Source organism: Ptychodera flava, chromosome 17 (assembly GCF_041260155.1).
Source record: "Ptychodera flava strain L36383 chromosome 17, AS_Pfla_20210202, whole genome shotgun sequence".
NCBI lineage: Eukaryota > Metazoa > Hemichordata > Enteropneusta > Ptychoderidae > Ptychodera > Ptychodera flava.
In genome coordinates, this window is record NC_091944.1 from 18,246,233 (window position 1) to 18,267,777 (window position 21,545).

The 21,545-nt window shown below is 40.1% G+C and overlaps 1 protein-coding gene across 3 annotated transcripts in view; it reads left to right on the plus strand.

Moving 5' to 3' along the window:
• The window catches only part of LOC139115653 (protein FAM167A-like), a 33,183-nt gene extending 15,140 nt beyond the window's left edge, over window positions 1-18,043 (plus strand). For 2 of the 3 annotated variants that reach the window (XM_070677939.1, XM_070677941.1), the window contains exons 2-3: window positions 14,865-15,332; window positions 16,476-18,043. In XM_070677939.1, the coding sequence (XP_070534040.1) occupies window positions 15,072-15,332; window positions 16,476-16,736 (522 nt within the window). In that variant the 5' untranslated portion in view covers window positions 14,865-15,071 and the 3' untranslated portion in view covers window positions 16,737-18,043. Of the gene's footprint in view, window positions 1-9,109; window positions 9,259-14,864; window positions 15,333-16,475 lie in introns of those variants that run through there. The other variant, XM_070677940.1, reaches the window with a different exon arrangement.
• The last annotated feature ends 3,502 nt before the right edge of the window (window positions 18,044-21,545 follow it).

Sequence of the window (21,545 nt, forward strand, 5' to 3'; positions counted from 1 at the left end):
ATCGTGACTTTCTTCAGTGAAATTTTCTGATGTTTATAGCTAACATGTTTTGTGGAATTTTTGGAAAAATTCCGCTTATTATTATGTGACTAGGATTGCTAAGTACCGCTAAAGGCACGGTCAATAGTTTATTGCGTCTCCGTTTATCATTATTATGTATAGCTTCCATCCCTAAGTACTTAGAGGCCATGCATATTAAGTTTATTGTTTCGCGAACCTAGTCGACGTCTTGATCTCCCCGTTCATAGCAAACTACGCGTTTCAAATTTGGGATGATGACGCTCTCAGTGAGGGGATTTTTTTGAGATTGAACGCTGGCGTCTGACAGACTTTCAACCAAATGCAAGCTTTTTATAGGAAGGTCATCGTGTCTCGAGTGGGACTCTTGACTTAAAGCGAGGTATGTTTTCATTAAGAGGTCTAGCAGCCACTCTATTCACAGTCGAGCAAGATATCTATAGTCCCTTTTCTTCCCACATCGTATCGTCAAGGGGAAATGTCATCCTAATCCACCATATATTGGGTTCCCCTTGCCTAAAACGTCCACCAACTTCCCGTTAAGAATGTTTTGGGACCACACCTAAATACCGTGTGTGGGCTGCCAATTTAGTAAAGCTGTGTACATGGTATGTAATAGGTGTAGGTTTATTGCTAATTTTGTCTTTATCCGCAGAACCAGGAGAGAGAGAGAGAGAGAGAGAGAGAGAGAGAGAGAGAGAGAGAGAGAGAGAGAGAGAGAGACAGACAGACAGAGACAGACAGAGACAGACAGACAGAAAGACACAGACAGAAAGATAGACAGACAGACAGACAGAGGTAGATGAATGTCCTGCAGTTAGGGCAGCCATTGACAAACGAAACACTTGTACAGTGTACGTATGGATACAGAAGCAATGACTGTGTATGGACTCATTGCCCACTCATAACGTATAAGTCGTTAATAGTAATGTAATTTCCATTCGCTGCCCGGAACACATTTTTCAACGGTCGAAGTCAAGAAGACTGATTTCACATGACATTGGATATGTTTGGACGCATACGTCTCCGTTGACCCGTTCTGTAGAATCATAATCTGAGGGACCGATATGTGATGCATTACACCATTCCAGTAATCGTTAGTTCCGTCGAGTATCAAATCCGACAGTTTACATCGAATCAATTTAATTCAAATATTTATGCATTTTTTATTGACACGGCCCACAAACACCACGTGCGTCACGGTTACACCGACATCGTTGTGACTCTTGTCACTGCACCTGTGTCAAACTTCGGTACACTTTGAATGAGTGCCAAAATGAAATTTCAAAGATATCTCACAGGTATAGCCTACTCGGTGGGGAATGCCGCCATCTTTGGATGTCATTGTCCTTGATTATAAATTCTTTGAGAATTCAATGAGATAAATTATTGTCTTTCAACATGCTACGTGTACCTCTTACAAACAGTAGAGGAAGAATATGTTGGCAGTACCTCGTGTGCATCTGATCAGAGATACACGCTGGAGCATTACTGGCAGCACCTATGATGCAATAACGTAGTTACATTCTAATGAGTCAACATTATATATTTCAATTAAATCAACATCATTTACTCCAATGGTCTATTTTGAGCAACTAGAAGTAAAGATACATTCTAATGTTAAGGAGAAAGACAAAAAATCCAGCGATTCCTGTCCCCTTATACAGTTATTTGCCATACTCAACAGTCAACACCACCTGTGTTTGCACGGTCCTTCGCCATTCCTGTAAAATCTACCGGCATGGTGTCTTTTCGTTCTCTGTAAACATGAACACCAAGCCCATATACCAAAGGTCGACAGCGATCACCATACCACTCCGTGAACGGAGGCATGCATGGGCAGGACAGTTGTCAAGGAAGAGAATGAACGATTTTATTGCTCCTCAATTCAACATGGCGACGTGATGACAGCCAGAGTAATATTAATTATGTAATGCTTACGAAACACAAAGTTCTGACCGAACTACTTTCTTTAAAGTCTAACCAACTCTTCAACGGTACGAAGGCACGAAAACCAATTCATTTAACTCGCTCGGTAACAAAACATATCGACGACAAGATCTATGACCGGGCACTATTCAACGAAACCTTTCCTAAAAAATATTAAACGTTTCTCATATGCCAGATTTAAGTATAACGAATATTTTCCCGACGCTCGCGCGTACAGCCATGTGAATAATTAACGTACGGTACCATGATGGAGTTGCCATGGCTTTCGACGCAGCCGTTATCTTCCTCTCTTCTTCTGACTATTCCTTATCATCACTTCAAAGTAGCGCAAAGTCCCCAGCATCTTGATGTTAAACGACCAGCTGTAAATTTTGATGATTTTTTCACTATTTTTGTTTTATATGTCAATTTAATTGCAAGTTCTCTTCCTCTGCCAAAAGCATGTTGAAACGTCCACAATTTAGCTTGTCAACATACTTGAAAAGTGCGCTTATTGTTTACGTTTGAATTAACACGATTGGAACTAATTTGGGGTAATTGGATGTTGAATTTATGTCGATATAATCTGCAAATGAAACTTCATCTACTTTTCTTTTTAAGTTACACACTTGTTTTTATGAGTTGTTTGTATATCGCAACAGTCAGCGATAGGGCACCTAACACTTTTGAGAAATTTGAAAATATACAGATCCAATTATCCCAAATTAGTTCCAATCGTGTTAATTCTGGTCCGTACCAGAATTCACTTCTCAAACAATAACAATCTACACATGTACAAGTTTAGCTGACAAGCTGAATTCATTGTATCTCAATATGCTATATACGGGGAGTAGAACTGAAAAAAACTGTAGTAGCTATTAAAAACAAAATGGTGAAAAAAAATCATCAAAAGTTACAGCTCCTGGCCCCCTTAAGACTAGTACCGTATCGCCGAGCCGTGATGGCTTATAGTCGTTACGTAGCCGGTAGGGTCGTCGCCTGGGACATATTGACATAGGACGCACAGACGCTCAGCCATGTGCACATTTCTCACGTAAACATAAAGTCCGGGAGGATTTTGAGTGCAAAGAATATGACATAGGCGAACTGTGTTTGCTATTTGATGACGGTCGCAGCTGTCGGCTATTCGGGTTGCTATCTTACATAACTGCTAGGATATTTCAAAGCGACTGTAAATAGGTTTCCACTACTTGCCATGGCAACGGAGACATGACGCACTGGTTGCCAATTACCCCTCCAAGGTACACGTACAGCAAATTTGCCTGTCGTCTGCGTATCGATTCCCTGTCTTTCTTCATATCAAATGTTCGTCCATTCTTGTCAAGGAGATGTTTATTCTGAAGGGTATACACTCCAATAACTTGAGCGTTTCTTCAAAAAATATGAAAGTCTTATGTACAAATATGGCGCTTATGAAGAAATGTCCCTTGCTTGGTTAAGGAGCGGGCTTTGTGCCCACCGGGAGCTCATTTGCGTGAAGTACACCACCGTAAAGTAACGGGGTCTTGGCAATCAATTCCGCTAATTTTGAAAGTTATTTTAACCTGTTTCTTCTCTAATGAACCATTTCACCTTATGTGGGAGCGACATTGTTACCGATTATCCTTTTTGAAGGAATGCCGTATAGGCTGCCGCCTAGGTCTGTGAATACAAATAATTAGACGTATGATAATGTCCTTGTAGAAGCGAAGGGCAGCTTAATTATTACTGAATGTATGGTTGGCAAAGCGTACGTATCCTTCGAACAAACGCGACGTTAACTGCAACTTTGAAAGTCATAAAGTACTTTGCACCAACAGCAATTATGTCTCGGAAAAATCACCATGGAAAACATTTACACGGCTTACAATTGCAAGTATTAGCAGACAAACTGACTCTGTTAAATATGTCAGTCGAATGATTTTCCCACGGAAAACCTGCGCGCCAAATCGACTTTCTCGTCGTCAGTGGTGCCAAATTGGTGCTAAAACGTACATCCATAAAGTTTCTGTTCCATTTCAAGTTTGTCCATTCACCTTGGCCTGGTTCAGTGTTAGGTTTTATATTCATCGTCTGCAGAGCTTTACGATAAATCGGAGTAGCAAGGCTAAAGTTCTTGCTACAGGTTCAACGCGTGTGGGAGGACAGTTTGTGCCCATGACAAGAATACGCAACGACTCCGAGCGTATGATACAAGTTGCCTTTTGTCATGTTCTCAGCTCAGCAAAGTAACCGTATAGGAACAACAAGGTATTGTAATTCTTCTCATCGAATAGGAATCCGACTCGGACCTTTCTACAGCTTGTTCGCTGTCAGACTTGTATTCACACATCTTATACATAGAACCAAAGACCCCTGAGTATCGCCCACTGTTTCCAAACCATCAGAGCGTGAATGGTCCCAAGTGACTTCTTGCTCAAAATATTGTTCACAATTTCCAGCCGCATACCGAGACCGCTATCGTTCTGATGAACCTATCTCCTTCATGATAAGTCCCCGAACCTCTCAAAGGGCATTCAAGAAAGGTGCCTTCATGAGGAAGACATTTCTCTCCATTCTGCAACTGTTTACTGGTGAATTGCTTGCACTTTACAACTTGGAGTCTTTGCTGGCGCTCTCTGTCCATGTGATTTGAAATAACGCTCCGTTTCCCCGTCTGAAAAGAAATGTCTTTATCTTGAGATGGTGCGGCTTTTTTCCCCACTTCGATTTATTCATGCGTTGAATAGACGCGCCTCTCAAGCCAAAGGACTCTTTTACAACGGTCTTTTTCAGTCTGCAAGGGTCGCTGCACAGGCCTTTTTAAGAAAATGAATGAAACTTCACCCACAGGCCGTGCCACTTTAATAAACGACAGCGGCGTCTGCCCAGAGTTTGTTTTTCACCGGGACTGCACGATTACGGCGTGTGCATGTACCACGATTTTTTTACGGCGTGTGTGTCTTAACGGTGAAGCTAGAGCAAATACGATATATCAATGTATACTAGGGTGGAAGGGAATTTGCTTCAGGGTAATCTAGAGCTCGTGGTGATTGAACTTTCATAAAACGTTGTAGTCGGTGTTTCCTTTTACATACAACAATTTGGCACGTGCTGAGGATACTAGCCCAGCTGAGTCATCACGTCTTTCGCTGTTGAAAGCTCCGCCGAACGTTGAAAAGCCACAAACTTAATCAAGACATTAAATTCTAGGCGGTAGATTTCTGCTCCGCTTCTCTACCACAGCCAGGATTAAATTTAACCTCCTCGGGAGTCTAAACAACTGAACATGAACTGTGAGTTAGCCATATCATACGATGAAGACATTCATATTTTGTCGCTCTGCAGAATGATGGTATCACCAGTGTGGGTACAGATCTGCAATTAATGCATGCCAATGGTATGTATTCCAATGTCATTTATCTTATCTATCAGATCGAAGTGCGATGATCACCTTAGCTCTGGAAGGATCTACATTAGAACAATAGTTTCTGATATCTGACGAACTGATTCGTTTGATAATTTATGAAGGGAAGTCATTTTTGGTTTAAACTTCATTAGGTTCCCGTTGGAACGGTTGAATTAAATTCGTGAGTTGAACATATGTTATTCGAGCCTCGTTCTGTTTTTAGAATAAATGGCCTGTTTGACATTTTACGAAGCGAAATCGCTTGCCAAACTCACTACGGCGCGGCGACCTCGTAGGACACGGAGTACACCGTTTGCCCGCGGCTGGTGCTTCTCGTTCTTTATTTAAATCGCAAAATCGCACGTTCTGTCTGAACATACCGCGCAGTTGAAGCCCTCTTGTAGTGATGACAGAAGCGGAGGACACGATAGTCCCTGTATTCGATTTGCGACCGCTAGTGAATATTTTCCTATTGATAAGTGACAGACACTGCACGTAGACGAGGCCAATGAGTGTACAAAATGGTATTGTCTCACAAATTAGCAATTGACTGGTTCAGGGGAACTTTATTTGCATTGAGGTAGAATGCGCCTCGGGGACAGATATTCAGACTTTCAAACTTTTTACAATATTCATTTGGCCTACCACTTCTGAGGACTCATTTTGAAGTTTATTGAGTAAAGAAACTTTTCAGCGGCTTAGTTTGTGGAAATCGGGAATTTTATTTCCCCTTATAGAGATAAAATCGTGATGGCAGCCATTTTGAATTCCAAATATCGGTAATCCAGATTTTTATTCTTGATTTTGAAAATGAATGGTTTAACATTTTTTCGAGGAACGTTTGAGTAAAAGTCAAAGTCTTTCATTTTCAAGGCGCGAACTACCTTAAATTATGCACTACCGAACAACCACCGAGCTGCTTTTGGGAAGCGGGAATATCAGCCTGGCTGATGCTAACTCAAGTAATGACGCAGTGGCGAGTAAGGAATTGGCTGGTTAGTTGTTAGTACACAGTTTATAGTGACTTAATTTTTATCTTGCATTTTTCGTTGGGGTTAGTGCAACAAGGTGAAAGAGTAAATAACCGCGAGGTGATTTCAAACCGGAAGACCATGACTGCTTGCAACATTTTGAATACGTTACTCAAGTTTTAAAGACAACGGCGCTTGGAAACGCAGTTCATGAAGTTGAAAAATTAAAACTTGTGTACGATGGGATCGAGATTCTTTACACAAAATGTCGAATTCTTGTTTACCGTATCTTCAACTTGAGCCACTGAACTGCAGCGGTGAACGTGTTCGGTATCAAAAAAGACACTTGTTTAATCGCTACGCCTGATTGCTTTCAAAGTTAAAGAGCGCAACTTAAGCATGTACACGATTCATCTTTTGTCCAAAAATCGTCATGTTATGCCGGGTAGATTAATGACGCTGGATGTCTTTGAAAAAACAACCTTGAACTCTCGCACAATGAAAACGAGAACAAGACGACATCGGGGCAGAATATGAAGGGTGTAAACAGCCGAGAAAAAGTGTATCTCAAGAGTTTAAGGCATCAGAAATTACCCTTTCCCGGTGTTTCAAGCCTCCATACAAACAATTGTGTCCCTTGTCTGGATCAGTGAGTCGATTTCGTGCATACAGGCAGTAGTGGCAGTTTGATAATTAACTTCTGTACACGACAAATCTGTGACGGTCTTTCTACCAACATTCCGCCAAAATTATTTTCAAAGGAATCTTCTACAAAACTCCGGGAGTTGACGCATAATGTTTAATATTTTTACATCTGTACGGGTAATATCAAATGATACTAGCTCAAAATAAAGCGGGAACTCCTTCAGACGGGCAAAAACCGAAAATTTCTGCCGATCATGGATGGGCGCGTTGCATCACTTCAGTGCATTGAACCCGGGTGTAAGCGATCAAACCAAATATAGACATGCTATGCTCCATACATTTTTAAAAAAAAGTTTATTCATCAACGAAATCTCCTTAACTCGATCCCCTTAATCGGAGAACAAGTTTACAATCCAGCCTTGTTGCACTCAAGAGATGACAGCACTTTACAATTACTAGGGAAGAACCATTTCATTTCGGGAGGGATGGAGCACATGGTCATGGCAGTAATTCTTTGCCTACTGTCATTCTGTATCTCAATATTCATTCCGTATGCAGAAGCAATTAAAATCTGTTTGAACATCTTTTTTTCTGAAGCATTGCAAGATATTTTTCTCTTCACGAGCAAATAACTTTTTTCCGAAAAAAACCTGCAACCCTCCCGAAATAAAATGGTTCTCCCTTTAAAACTAATCATTTCTCAGGGATCTTGATTCCTTGACGCTGCAGAACTTTTGCCATTATCTTACGTTAACATTTGCGCGTTACAAGCGATGATGGAGTGGGTTGTTAGGTGCCGGTGTTAGTTTGATACAGCTATGATTGACATATTTTGGCAGCTATGTCAAAATTTTATGACATGTGTGAAAAATAACGGACGTCAGATCTATTGCGCAATGCATCAATTCTCAAGTTGTCATCAACACTCGGTCCTTCTGACAACAATATCAGACATGGTCTGTATAGTTGCATGCCATTCGTGGTCGGCAATTCTGACCGATTCCCAAATCACAATGGACATAGACGGCTGGCCGCGGTGTAAAAGTTCGTGCATGGGGGGGGGGGGGGGGGGGGGATCCCGGAAACTGAGACATTCATATCGGAACACTCGTGATGTTTGTAAATTAAACTACAGACGCAAACGTGCTTACAATCATTTGGTTCGTTTGCAGCATCGCATTTGAATAAAACATCGAATATCACACCGAAAAAATATTTCATGTGAACACTCAGACTGCCAAGGGCATCCACCCACTTGGGTGTAGACGACATTCAATATCGTTTTATCTCCGAGGCACTCACAGCTGCCATCGAAGATATGAGATCAACAATATATTAAGGCTCGTCAACGCTCATACGGTGGAATGTGTAGTAAACGGAAAAGTCTTCTCGACAAAAAGATACGCGTGGTTTTATGCTTCGAGAGAAAGTAACCTTTGAGTGCTGTAATTTTTCCCACCAAAATTTTAGTACAACATTTTACCAATTTATATAAAATTTTCTGTTCTTATTTGAATAATTTTGGACCAAATGTACATTACATTTTATCGGCTACAGTTTTTAATCAAAATTTTGGCAGACATATAAAAAAATGACAGAGGTATATTTTATAAAGGCAACAAAATTTGACTTTGGCGCTCAAAGGGTTAATATGATTCTTTACTCTGATTGCGGTACTGTATACATTCTATTCGGTGACACCGCCGACAGGTAAAACGGAACACTAACTTGACTGAACGAAGGGATTTTTGGCGGGTTGATTTCAATAAATATATACCAAATAAATATGCACCAATCACACTTGGGTGTCTTTAATCGCGCTAATAAATTCGTCAGGAAAGTGTGACATTTTCAAACACATACCATACCATCTCATCGAAATGACTCCGATTATAAGAATAGTGAATCATACGTCACTACACGTGATAGAAAATGCATGAAGAAACTATGGACCTAGTAAAATTTAGCAGAAATTTAAAAACAGAAATGACTTGAGACTTCACAGCGCTACGAATCGTTGTTCCGTAACTCGCGCACAGCACCTGGTTGTCAATGTGCGGAACAGTGGAATAACCCTCGCGGCATTCGACCACCCCTGATCTCAAATGGTACTGCCCAACATGACATTGAAAGCAATATTCAGATATTGGTATCGCGCCTTACAGCTGTTTTCCACGTAGCAGTGATCACACGGTTTATTCGGCGGCGAGCAGTGAAAGCTGGCGCTACTTCGGAACACATCCCCGTATCGAGAAACCACCTATAGGCGATCCAACACTCTGGCATAGAGATATATTTTTCAATAAGGTAATGTTTAAGTAGACGTATATAAATTTCAAGCCTAGAATGTATTGTCATAGTTCAAACGAGGTGAACAAGTGTATTGCCATTTAAAGATTTGGTTCAACCTTGGTTCTTCTTTTAAAGTTAGCTTTTCAATCTGTCACGGAGAGCGAGGTATATGTGATTAAATCGTAGGCTAGCACAGGACGATTTTGCTATCCGCACAATGGAGTGAAGTCTGGGCTAGAAGTGGGACACCTAAAGACTGCCGGAATGATTCATCGATTCTTGAAATGGAGGGTGCCTCTGCGCATTGACATGACTTACAGCGCGTTCTCTGAATCAGTGTGCTCAGTAACATGGAAATAACTCCTTGCACCGTGCACGGTACTATCAACCTCTCGTATAGTAACACGCATGCCGCTGGAGCAACTGTTGCGACCAGCCTCAGGCCTCGATGGAAAAGTTATTGACACCTATTTTTCCCCGGTATTTCAATCTACTAACTTATTCGTATAAGTCTGTCAACCAAGTCGTAATGAATTAGCCATGTTGTGTTGGAGCATTGTTTACAGTTCGATTGGGAACATTATGTACACTGTCTGAATAAATTGGAGTTCGGATTCCAATTTTGCTTATAGCAACAATATTCATTTTGGCACAAGTCGACAGGATAAGAAGTTGGGATAACTACATGTTCTCAATCTTTACTAAATTATTCCAACTTTCAGTATTGTGAAATTACTTTCGGGCCAGAAATACTAAGAAATCTTTTATTGTCTGTCAATGACGTGGATGCGTCAAAAGACATCAAATCAACGACTTTAGAGTACGGCCGCAGAATGGAGAAAATCGACTCGGTGAAGAAAACTGCAAGTTGCTGAAAAAGTTAAAGATATAGCCATGTTACTTTAAGATATTTTTTCATTGTGTTTAATTCGAGTTTTTTTCAACTACGAAAAGGTGTAGGGGTCCTAGTTGCAAAAGACGCATATGCGCGTTTGAATGTGTGGTTTGTGTTTGAAAAATATATGTCAACAAACTTTTTAAGGTACTTGTGTGGACTTGTGGAATTCAAGGCAAGCTCCAGGACTGGCCTGGAGGGGTCGCTATAAGGCCAGTATCGCTCATCGGTTCCAAGCTTAGCCTCTTCAACTCTTTCTAGTCATTCATATTCGAATCAAATACACATGGCGCCGTTTCTGCAGGTCCGAATAATAGTTCACGACTTGTAACAATGCTTTGATTTATATTTTTGAGTTTTGATATAATGTTGTTATTTCACAAGCGTGACGCCACAACGCCATATCACGCTATGTATCGTCTATGTCATGTGGGTGGACAGGTTTTGATAATAAGCTGACTTAAAATGACATAACCTTTAATACAGTGCTGGAAATGCGACCAAAATAACTTTACAGCGTACAATGTCATTTAGGTAGATCATTAAAGGGCAGACAAACTCATTCCTAGCGCTACTATGAACAATTAATTAATCGATTAACGGGGCACTAGAGGTAATAAGCTTAATATCAGCATCAAATTTCAGACCCAGTATACTACATGTCTGTCAGCATATGATTTGATTATTTACTTCTATCTTGTCGTTATAATTTCATTTCCGACCTATTCACGTAATAAAGAGTGACCGATTGCGTAACGTCAGTTCGTGATAGAACGCACGTCTTCGACAATTTATAATCCCTAGTTTATGATATCTACAGTCACGTTTTTCACATCATTTATTCTGACTCACGGCGTCTTGATTCAAGGACAGCGCTACTCTGTTAAATGCGCTTGTCTGAAAGAAATAACGTATTCGCATTGGAAGAACTTTTGGATTCAACAGTTCATTGTTATCCACGAAAGCGCGGGAACTAGTCATTTTACATTCACGATAACTGATTTTCGCTGTGAATGTCTCAGATATGTTGAAACTGTAGCTACACTGAAAAAAAACCCTGCAGGGTACAAGATCCGTTCATGCAGATAATGACGCAAGCGCATTTTGAAATGTTCAATAGCCGTATGAAATATAACAATTTATTTGACCACTTCGCATTTAGGTCAGTCTTGATTTATTCAGTGAAGAGCGAACATCTGCCATTGGACCCATATTTGCATACAGTGTTGCAGTACACCAATCATCGCAAGGAAGGGGAAACGTGTGTCAAACATTGAGTTAGTCAACTTCCACGGGTAATTAACGCGACTGTCCTTGCAATCAAATTGCATGAAGAAATCCCTTACAAAGGAATGGTTTGTGAATTGTCTATTTTTGAGAGCACGTTTTTGAAAGCCCAAGTCAGCAGTGAAAAATGCAACAGAAAAACCTCATTTTTGGACTGTCAACAATATAATTACTACACTTCACTATATAGCTGTATGAGTGATATGTTCCAGATTAAACTTGTATCTGCCGATTAAACCGACAATTGATTGGATGGAAGACCAGCTAAATTCACCACACTACGTCAGTGAAGATATATTTAATTAAGGTTGTATTCTTGTTTAAGCTCGTCAACCGCATTTTCTGTTCAAAGATCCAGTATGTCACTTTCGCATTTGATGAACCCTGACGGCATATAGTGTCACGGAGGGTTAAGTCCCCGGGCATATTGTTTGTCAACAGTATAATACGTCTGTAGTTTCTTTTAGTTTATGACTTGTTTACATTTTCGTCGTCTCAAGGTGAGCTGTACGCACGTGCCAGCCTTCACCCTCTCGGCCCCGCATAGTTGCTCGGCCCGGCTGTTTTTGCATAGCAAAGCTGGCTACCTATAGCGGGAAATGGTGATGAAAAGGTTATATCCCTCCGAAAATTTGGGGGAAATATGTGGTTCGTTTCGAACGGCACCCGCAGCCAGGATGAGGCCAGTCGTTGTTTGTTTGTTTGGAAGCTAGTTTATCAATGAGTGATTTCTGGCACGCGATATAGTCATCACGTGATCTACTCATGAGAATTTGAGCGAGGGTAATTTTGGAGTGATTTTTAAAAATCTAATTCTGAAGCCCGCGATTGTTATTCCAAATGTAGAAATCGTTTCAACGAGAGGCATTCTTACTTAACTGTCATTATTCGGCCGATAGCTGAACACGTTCCGAACCTCTCCATTCATTATCCTGCGATTGTTTACAACCTTACGAAAATGTAGTTTATTTGCAGGGAGCGAGTCGTAAAATACTATTTAACTGGAAATGTTTATAGAGGTGAGCGGCTGTATGACATAGGTGTCTTTCTAGAAGTGATCTTCTGATATACACCAGTGACTTTTCCACCGTTCAGCATTCAGTGCACGTTCTGTCAATAAATTTTCATTGTTCACAACGTTATTTATAGAAAGTAAGTGGCGCCTTACCAACTTGCTATGATTTAATAACTGCATTTTTCTCACGAATCGATCGGGGTCCGCTCCAGATAAGAAGGCCACTAAATTCCTGTTAGATTTTAATATTCCGTATTTGCCAATACACCGCCACTTATGCTGGTGGAAAATTGATCACTCTCATTTGAAAGTTCGGTACTGTGTATAATAAGACTCGTTGTAAGCCTTAACCTGCAATCAAATGGCCTTTTCCTGTTTTATACTTCTTTACAGGGGAAATATTCAAGGCTAAACGAAACTCATGTCAAATTGCAATGCAAGGTAATGCAAGATGGAGTCTGAATATTGTCAACTTCAATGTCAACGAGTATTCGCTAACAATACATGTGAACCGAGATGACAGATGAATCTTCGACCATGTTGAAAGAAAGAAACCAACAAACTTAACTTCGTCACATTTAGCCTAGGGTTCAATGTCGGGTCAGAGAGCCAAGCCTTGCTATGTGGTTTGAATGATACAATGTCTTAAATGACAGCAGTTGGTCGCAGAATAGTGGATGACAATATACATAAGAATTGTCAACTCTGACTGTGGATCGTTCACACAATCGGCCAAGGTGCTCGGTAGGAATCCACCATTAGAACTTTGAAGAGGTTTGGTCAAAAATGGAAAAAGAAAACTCAGCGAGGTAAAAGTTGTGGAGGAAAAATGGAAAAAATCTGTATCTTTGCTGATTTCGAAATAAATATTCTCATAACAGATAACTGATTGTGTGGAATTCCGGGGGGGGGGGGGGTTAGTTTTTAAGCTCTGACAAGTCTTGAAGTGTGCCAAATCTCATAACGCGAAAAATCCGCATATTCGCGCTCTGACCACCCCTCCCAAGATATAACGGCCCATCCCTTACTTCTGTTCAACTGCGTGACATGCAAGGTGGTCTGTCGCGCTAGGACGTGGACATGAACAGCGATATCAATCATCCGAAAGTCTTCCGAAAACGAAACGAGAAGGCCCATTCGAATCGTTGCTTGAATCTCTTGGCCAGCAAATGAAAAGGTGCCATTTGACCATGATAACGTCTTTTTCTTTGAAACCAGAATCGTTACAAGCTAAACGGGACGTGTTTTCTACGCTATGTGGGTCACAAAAGGGATAAATAAAAACTGGTGATAAAATCGTTCCACTTGTTTCGTGCCTCGTCTAACAGGCCAGTCTCCTCTTCAATGGGGGCCAGCATGTTCTCGAAAACGCTATGTATAGGATGATTGCACCAAACTTTGCTGGTGAAATACTCAATGAAATGGTTAGGGTCATTTTATTTGTGGCAATTCCCTTCTCGGAGAGTTTTGTTGAATCTCTTTGTTCGAAAGTCGCAATTTGTACCATAATTCCATAAGAAGACGAGTCGAACGACCACGCTTTAAATTATATGATTCAACACTGTTTTGAAGGCTTGCATGTGTGAAAGCGCCCTCTTGCATGTGACATCATCGAGACGAAGCAACATGTTCAGAGCATCTAACTCACCAGCACAATCAATAAATTGCTTAAGAATCGCACACATCAATCAGCCGGCAAACACTGCGTCAATTTCCAGCAAACATAGTAACTGAAGTCACATGTTCTGCAAGGTGAGCCCTCGATATTTACAAGAGATATCCCGGATGTGTGTGGAGGCGAAACGCATGGAAGGTTACTCACGTTGGTTCTTTCAAATGAAACGCGTCAGATATCTGACTCAGGTGTTATCGATAAGTCACAACGCCTACACAAAAAATAAATGTCTTCTTCAATTTTGAAGGGAAAATCTATAAGCACATATTACAAGACACAGGACAATTTGACGAGACACATAACCGTTTAATGATCGCGGTGCAAGCAAAGCAAGACAGTTTGGTGGCGAAAAGGAAAACAATTTTGCCTTCAAGCTGTGTTTCATACCCAGTCTGTCTTTCTTTCAAGTGGTACCTGGATGCGGCATGTCTGTCTATTTGTCCGTCTGTCTGTCTGTCTCTCTGTCTGTCTCTCTGTCTGTCTATCTGTTTGTAGCGTCGTAAGCCCGTCTGCCTTGTATCTTAGAAATGATATCATCGATATCATTTCTTCCTTGCATGATAGTTCAATGTTCAGGAAGTTACGTCACACTTTAAGATTCATCAACGACAGATCGCTCTGTGAGAGGCTTTTCAATTCTGTCTTTACCAGACCGATAAAGGTGAGCTTAACTTGTCCAGAGACCACTTGAAAATAAAGGCTAAATAAAATGATTTTATGTGAAGTATTGTCTTTCCTTTTTATTTCAGGGCGCCATCATAATCGGAAAGAGCGTTTCTCCGCGATCGATTATATGCGTCATGACCTAACTTCAGGAGAATGACTGTCTCCTCTTCAAACCAACATCAGAGCCCGGTAAACGAAAACTGAGCTCTCCTGTATCAAGGGAAGAAGCTACGTCTGCACTGATTATTCCCGGACTCTCCTTTAACATTTTAAAATCGTCTGAAACAAAAATGGAAGAGTCACAGCAAATCTGTGATGTGACGACAAACGGCGACGACAGCGATGAAGTGGACGACCTGGCAATACTGAAGTCAATGACCACGCGGCTAAAGCTTAAAACCAGACGACCGTCCTACATTGAATGGAGGGCAAAACTTGAGAAACCTTCGTTGGCTTACTATACCCCAGATGTTGCCACAGTCTCCCCGAAGTCACACGCCGAGAGGAAGGAGGACATAGAGAGCGCCATCGAATGGCTACGACGAGAACTGGTAAATGCCTTTGTTTATGTACATTCAGTCCGCAAAAGAGCAAATACTAGTACGCGCAAAACGATCATCAAATGGCCCCTGTTGCACTTTACATGTAACTTGATTGTCTGACCACTTTAAAGTCCTGGGGACCCGTACTCACACCGATAATTCAATCACAATTCCTCCAGGCTGTGATTCAATGAATGGATGCCTTCGGCCTGAAAGGGACAATAATTGCAACAGTTGACATGAAAACTTTCGCTGCTGTATGTTTGTTCTAGATAGTGCATTATGTACAATATACGATGTTAAGCTGTAACATTGACAGAACAACATTACACTTGACAAACATACAGGGTGTGCCTCAATAGAATACTAAGCATTTCGTCCTGTTCAGAAAGAAACCAGAAATTGTAATGAAATAAATGGTGGAAAATATATCATGAAAAAAGTTAAGGTAGAATACGCCTCGGGGACAGATATTCAGACTCTCAAACTTTTGCCATTCTTTTCTGATATATCACTTGTGGGGTTCATTTTAAAGGTCTTGGTGTTAGAAAACTTTTCGCGGTCTTTGTTTTTCAAAAAAATCTAAACTTTTATTTTTCTCTATAAAGTTAACTCAGGGATGGCGGCCATTTTAAATTTCAAATATCTGTAAATCTTGGGTAATTTGTGTTTCTACTACCCAAATTTGCGCGGTGACCCCGATTTTTATTATTGAATATGAAAGAAAAGGGTTGAAATATTCCTTGAGGAAAGTTTGAGCAAAAGTTTAAGTATTTCACGTTGAGGCGCTTACTACCTTAAAGCCGCAAAATTTCATCTGTTACATTTTGAAAGAGACAATAGTCCAACAAGTTCCGAATTTTTTTAATCGACCGTGATGGTTGGTTTGACCTTTTGTGCTGCCAATGAGCTTTTCGTGTGAATTTTACACTTTACCAAGAATACTACTGCATATGTTCGTAAAATCCGATACACGAGCCTTCACTTTAACATGAATATGACGAACAAGGAACCGAAACTTTAAAAACCAGGGGTCAAAATCAATACAGACGTCATAGAGGTGCGCATTTATGTAATTTATATTACTGGTAACTGTATAATATATTGATCTTGTTTTTCGGTTCCTTTTCAAACTTGTTGGAACAAATATAGATCGACATGAGATCTCAGGACCAAAGCCTCGCCCGGCAACTGGTGCAGATCCATCGAGAGATACAGCGACTCCGCTTGGAACAGAGCTGCGAGGCTCACCGGGACATGATCGATGAAATGCAGTACACCCTCGAGGAACAAGACGAGATGGCCGATATCTGTGAGATGGATCCGAACTTGTTGAAAATTATGAGGACGCCTCTGAATCACCTGGGGGTGACTCGAATGAACTTGAGCACCCGGAGATTCTCTCTGTGCTGATGAAATATTTACCTTGAACCCCGGATCCTCCAAATCCGCTACTTCTTTTATTACATTGCCGGTGGAAAATTGAATGCACTCGTGGATTAGGGAAATCAGATGATGTGAAGCATTTGTGGAGAAAAAGTTGACCGTCGAGTTAAAATAATGATGGACTTGGCTTGGATAGAAATGGCTAAGACACGTCACAAATGGATTTTCGCAAAAAAAGATGACGCAATACGGTACCTTTATTGGTTAGACCTTTAAATGAATTTTTCACGATTGATGAATTTTGGGGGGTGGCCGGGGGATAATTCTTGAACATGGCATATGTTCGTTTTTGAAAAGTTAAAATGTAAAACTAACCTCAGTCTATGGAAACATTGGTTAGGGCTATGGGAACAAGTCTGCCATTGAACTTGAAGTTCGGCCTCTCTGTTCATTACGTTGTCATTGTACGAGTGAGAGAGCGTCCGTAGATGGCGCCATCACCCGCAAGTTGTGCTTAAATGTTACGATACGCTGTGGTGCTTTCAACGGATTAATGAAGCAAGATTAACACATGACAAAAATTGACACAATATTCATGGCAGCATTCAGCTCTGAGTAATCTAAACAGAAATTATTGTTATTTCAACTTTAATTTTACCTAGTAACCCTAGCATCGTGGATTAATGTCTACGTAACTAATAATCGGAGACGGACCTTCGAAGCTGTATTGTCCGCACAACCGTACAGGGGCTTAAAAAATAAATCTACGGTAGGCGGTTGTCGATGGTAACAACAAGGATTATAGGAATTTTCAGTCGCGGCATATTTAAACCGTAAGCATATTTCACAACTATATAATATGAATTTCTGTAAATATTACTATTTCATAGATTTGATCATAGACCCTTCGAGTCGAGAAAAACTTTTTTCTCGAGGGTCTATGATTTGATCTATTAATGCAGAAGGTCAGTACAGTTTCTGACAATAAAATTGCATCATTGATGCTTGATCAACTGAAATGACTTCACATAAGACGGCTTATTTCCAAGCGTAGACGTAGACGATCGTGTCAGCCCTAGAGCTCAACTTTTAGCACCTGTGCCAAAAACTGTAGATTGTCGTCGCTGGCGGGGATCATGTAGAGTTCTCGATCTGGTCTAGCACTTTTAAGAAACCAATATTTACACTGAACAGAGTTTAACATAAAATGTCTTGTCGACAGTGTTTTAGATCAGTCAAATTTTTACGATGCGTTTTTTGGTGTACTGCTTGTGTAGGCTCGCTTTAAAACAAGGAATAAATAAAGTTTTCACCCTATTACTTTTTTTTGAAAATCGGTAAATTTATTTTTTAAGCGTAAAGAGGCTATACAAATATCTATCATGTTTAAATGATTTATTACTGTGATCCCAAAGTTTGTGAGGTGAACTTTTTTTCTCGATCATGAAAGACAATGGTTTAAGTTTATCTCGAGGAAAGTTTGACCAAGGGTTAAAACTTTCTGTGGAGTTACATATCATCTTCATGAAGTTCAGATTAAAGTAATACCTCTTCAACATTCAGATAAAGCCAATGACCTCGACGAAATATATATAACCTCAGCTGACTACTACTCTCTGTAAACTCAAGTCAGCTGAGGCTTTCCATAGAGATGACAGTATAAAAGAGACTTTGTTCTGAAAACATTCTTTTGTAACCTTGTAATAGGGTCGGATTATAGCACACCTAATCCGCAGTCTGTGTTCTAATTCGTCTATTGATAGTCACGTGTGATGCCTTCTTTTTGTGCTGATCCACGTAAACGACGTCATCAGGCACCATTTGTCGGAAGTGTTGCCTACCAGGCATCAGTTCCGAAAAATGATGCCCGCCGACTTCAAAAACGACATTTGCGCAGGCGCGTACTGGAATGTAAATATAGATGTCGTCTGCGGCCGAGCGGAACGATAGTCGAGAAATTTCTCGGTTTATCCTACTTTCTAAAGAAGAACGGCTTAGTTTGGTTTCCAACCAGGACTCGAAATGGACAAAAACGATAATCAAAGGTGCATTGAACGTTTTGCAGAACAACTTTTCTTGCCGAATCACTCCAACGTAAGCTCATGCGACAAGTTTTGTGTATTGAACGTTCTTAATAAGCATGACTGCGGATGAGGTGTGATATAAAACACATATTAAACTGGCCATAAGGGCAACAATATACGTCTTTAACGACTCGAGCCTGTGAGTCACCCTCCAAAACAGACGCAAGGTGTTTTCATGGATCTACGATAGTACACGAAAAAGTTGTGTGAATGGTGCAGCGAAGGAGGTTAAAGCAATATAGAGTTCAACATGATATAACGTACGTATCCACAGACACATGTGGAGGTTGCCAGGATATACAATTTTTACTGATGGCGGGCTGGCCGTTGATTAGCTAATGATAGGAACAAATATTATGTATTATGGTATAGCGTCGCCAATTTTTTTTTTTTTTTGGGGGGGGGGGTGTCGACCATTGCAGGGGCTCATTTTGAAACTCATTGTACTGAATTTCAGTTTTCATCGGCTTATTTCTGTGAAAATTCGAAGGGGGATATGGCAGCCATTTTTAATTTAAAATGTATCAGCTAATTTGTTTCACTATGCATATGTATATAATGAAACATAAATCCGCAACTACCTACCAACATGCATACACATATGTACGCATGTGTATATGTCCGTCACCGTAGGCTGAAAACAAACGTGCTCGAATTTGTTATTGAACACATTCACATCGAACCCTGAACTATTAACTCGCACGATTAACTTGCCTAAGAAGTTAAATATTATCCCAATGTTTGAAGGTCTTTCGACAACTATCCGCCGTCTACTGCGACGGCCAATAAGAATCCTTAACCATAGATTATCAGCTTAAGCTTAAGCAACATCTGCAACGTGATTGCCTTGTGCGTCTCATTTTGTGATATCAAGTGGTCGGAATATTGGAGTTAAAAACACACATGGAAAGGCATTCTTAAATATTACACAGATGACGTTGCCTCAAATTGATATTCTATAAATATGTTGGTAGGACCGAGAGCTCGAGCATGGCTGTGGGGTATCTCGTTGGTTCTTGTTTTGGTTCTGTTCCTGAACTACGGGATGGTGGACCGTCGTGACTTTCGGATGCCAAAGGTAAGCGAGTAACCACTATTTTAAGAAGTGTTTTGTGCACAGGTGGAACAAAGTAATTGATCGCAGTAAAACCAAGTCTTATGCTTAACGTTGTAACCTCCATAAATGTAATGATCTCCAGAAATGTAATATTAACCACAATTGTAATAAAATCAACCACAAATGTAATAAAACAGTCAACCATTAATGTAACAACCCGCAACCACAAATGTAATACACAAATTAACCATAAATGTAATAAAATTCAACCATAAATATAATAAACTTGAACTTGCATGTATGAGCATTTATTTGTCAATACCCCTAGTAAATAATAAAGTTTAATAGGACTAGTGTAATGTTATCGCATACTTTTCTGAAACGAGGTTTCCCTTCCGGAACACAGAATAGAAATACATTAAGACACTATCAGAAAACGGTGAGGTACCGATCAAACCATTAGATAAAGGAAGTGGAACTGCAGTTCAAGACACTAGTGATAAAATACTAAGGAAGCGTCAAAATAGCTCGTCAACCAGTGATACCACACAAAGTTTACAAACAGACGACTCAAAATAAACAACAGAGAAATATGGTACCTTATAATAGAAACTTATGACACAAATCTGGAAGCGTCCCCACGTGGCCAAGGCGTGTACGAAAAAAGATAGGAGATAGTGTGATACTTTTAATTAATTATTGGTTAAGATTTCAATGTGAAAAATCAAAAACGGGATATTCCATGGTGTGATCTTGTTTAATCTAAAGAAGCAATTAAAGACTGGCGGGAAATTTCCACGTGATCATGACCATTGTATGATGATGGTAATTTTATAGTTATGCAAGTTTTAGAAGCGTATTTAACTTGGTAGCAAATTTACACCAGAGACATTACAGATCAGAATTGTAGACCGGGTGTGTTACGCTTGCCATCTATAGATAAAGATCTAAAGTTGTGCTATATCTTGGTGTGCTAGCTTCACGTTACTGAAAACATTACAATCCAGACTGGTACCTCAACTCGGAATTCCCCTAACTACGAGCGCGTCTTGCAGTGAAATGGCCGTGACGCGTCACAAGTGACTATTTCGCAAGAAAGATGAAGCAATGCAGTACCTTTATTGGTTAGACTTTGAAATAAATTGATCACAATTAGTGAATTTGGTTGGCGATAACTCTTGAACATGGCGTATGTTCGTTTTTTAAATGCTAAATGCAAATACTTAAAGTCGCATTGAAGTATTGGTTCGGGGCAAAAGGGACAAATCTGCCATGGAGCTGCACGTTGCCAACAGTTTTTTTCAAAGGGAAACGCCCTATATACTTTTGTATCTCAAAAAAACCCCAGAGAATCTAAAGTTTAGAATGATAGCAATGGTTTGCTCAAAAGATGAAGGGGGTGTATATTTGGGGTAAAAAACCTCAATTTTGGTAATAATGATAAAAATTAATTTAAGTCAAAAACTTGACACTACTTTCTGAAATATGATATTTCACTTGAAAGAAAAGTATATGTAGACTAAACGACTATGTTATTATGTATTATCTATTATCTAATATTATTACATTATCTATCCTCATTCTAAACTGGCATGGGTTGAAAGACTGACACTCAAAAGTGATTATAAACATGATTAGCAAAATTAAAATGCCTCTTATTCAAAATGTAAGAACTTTATTGCCAAACAAATAGTC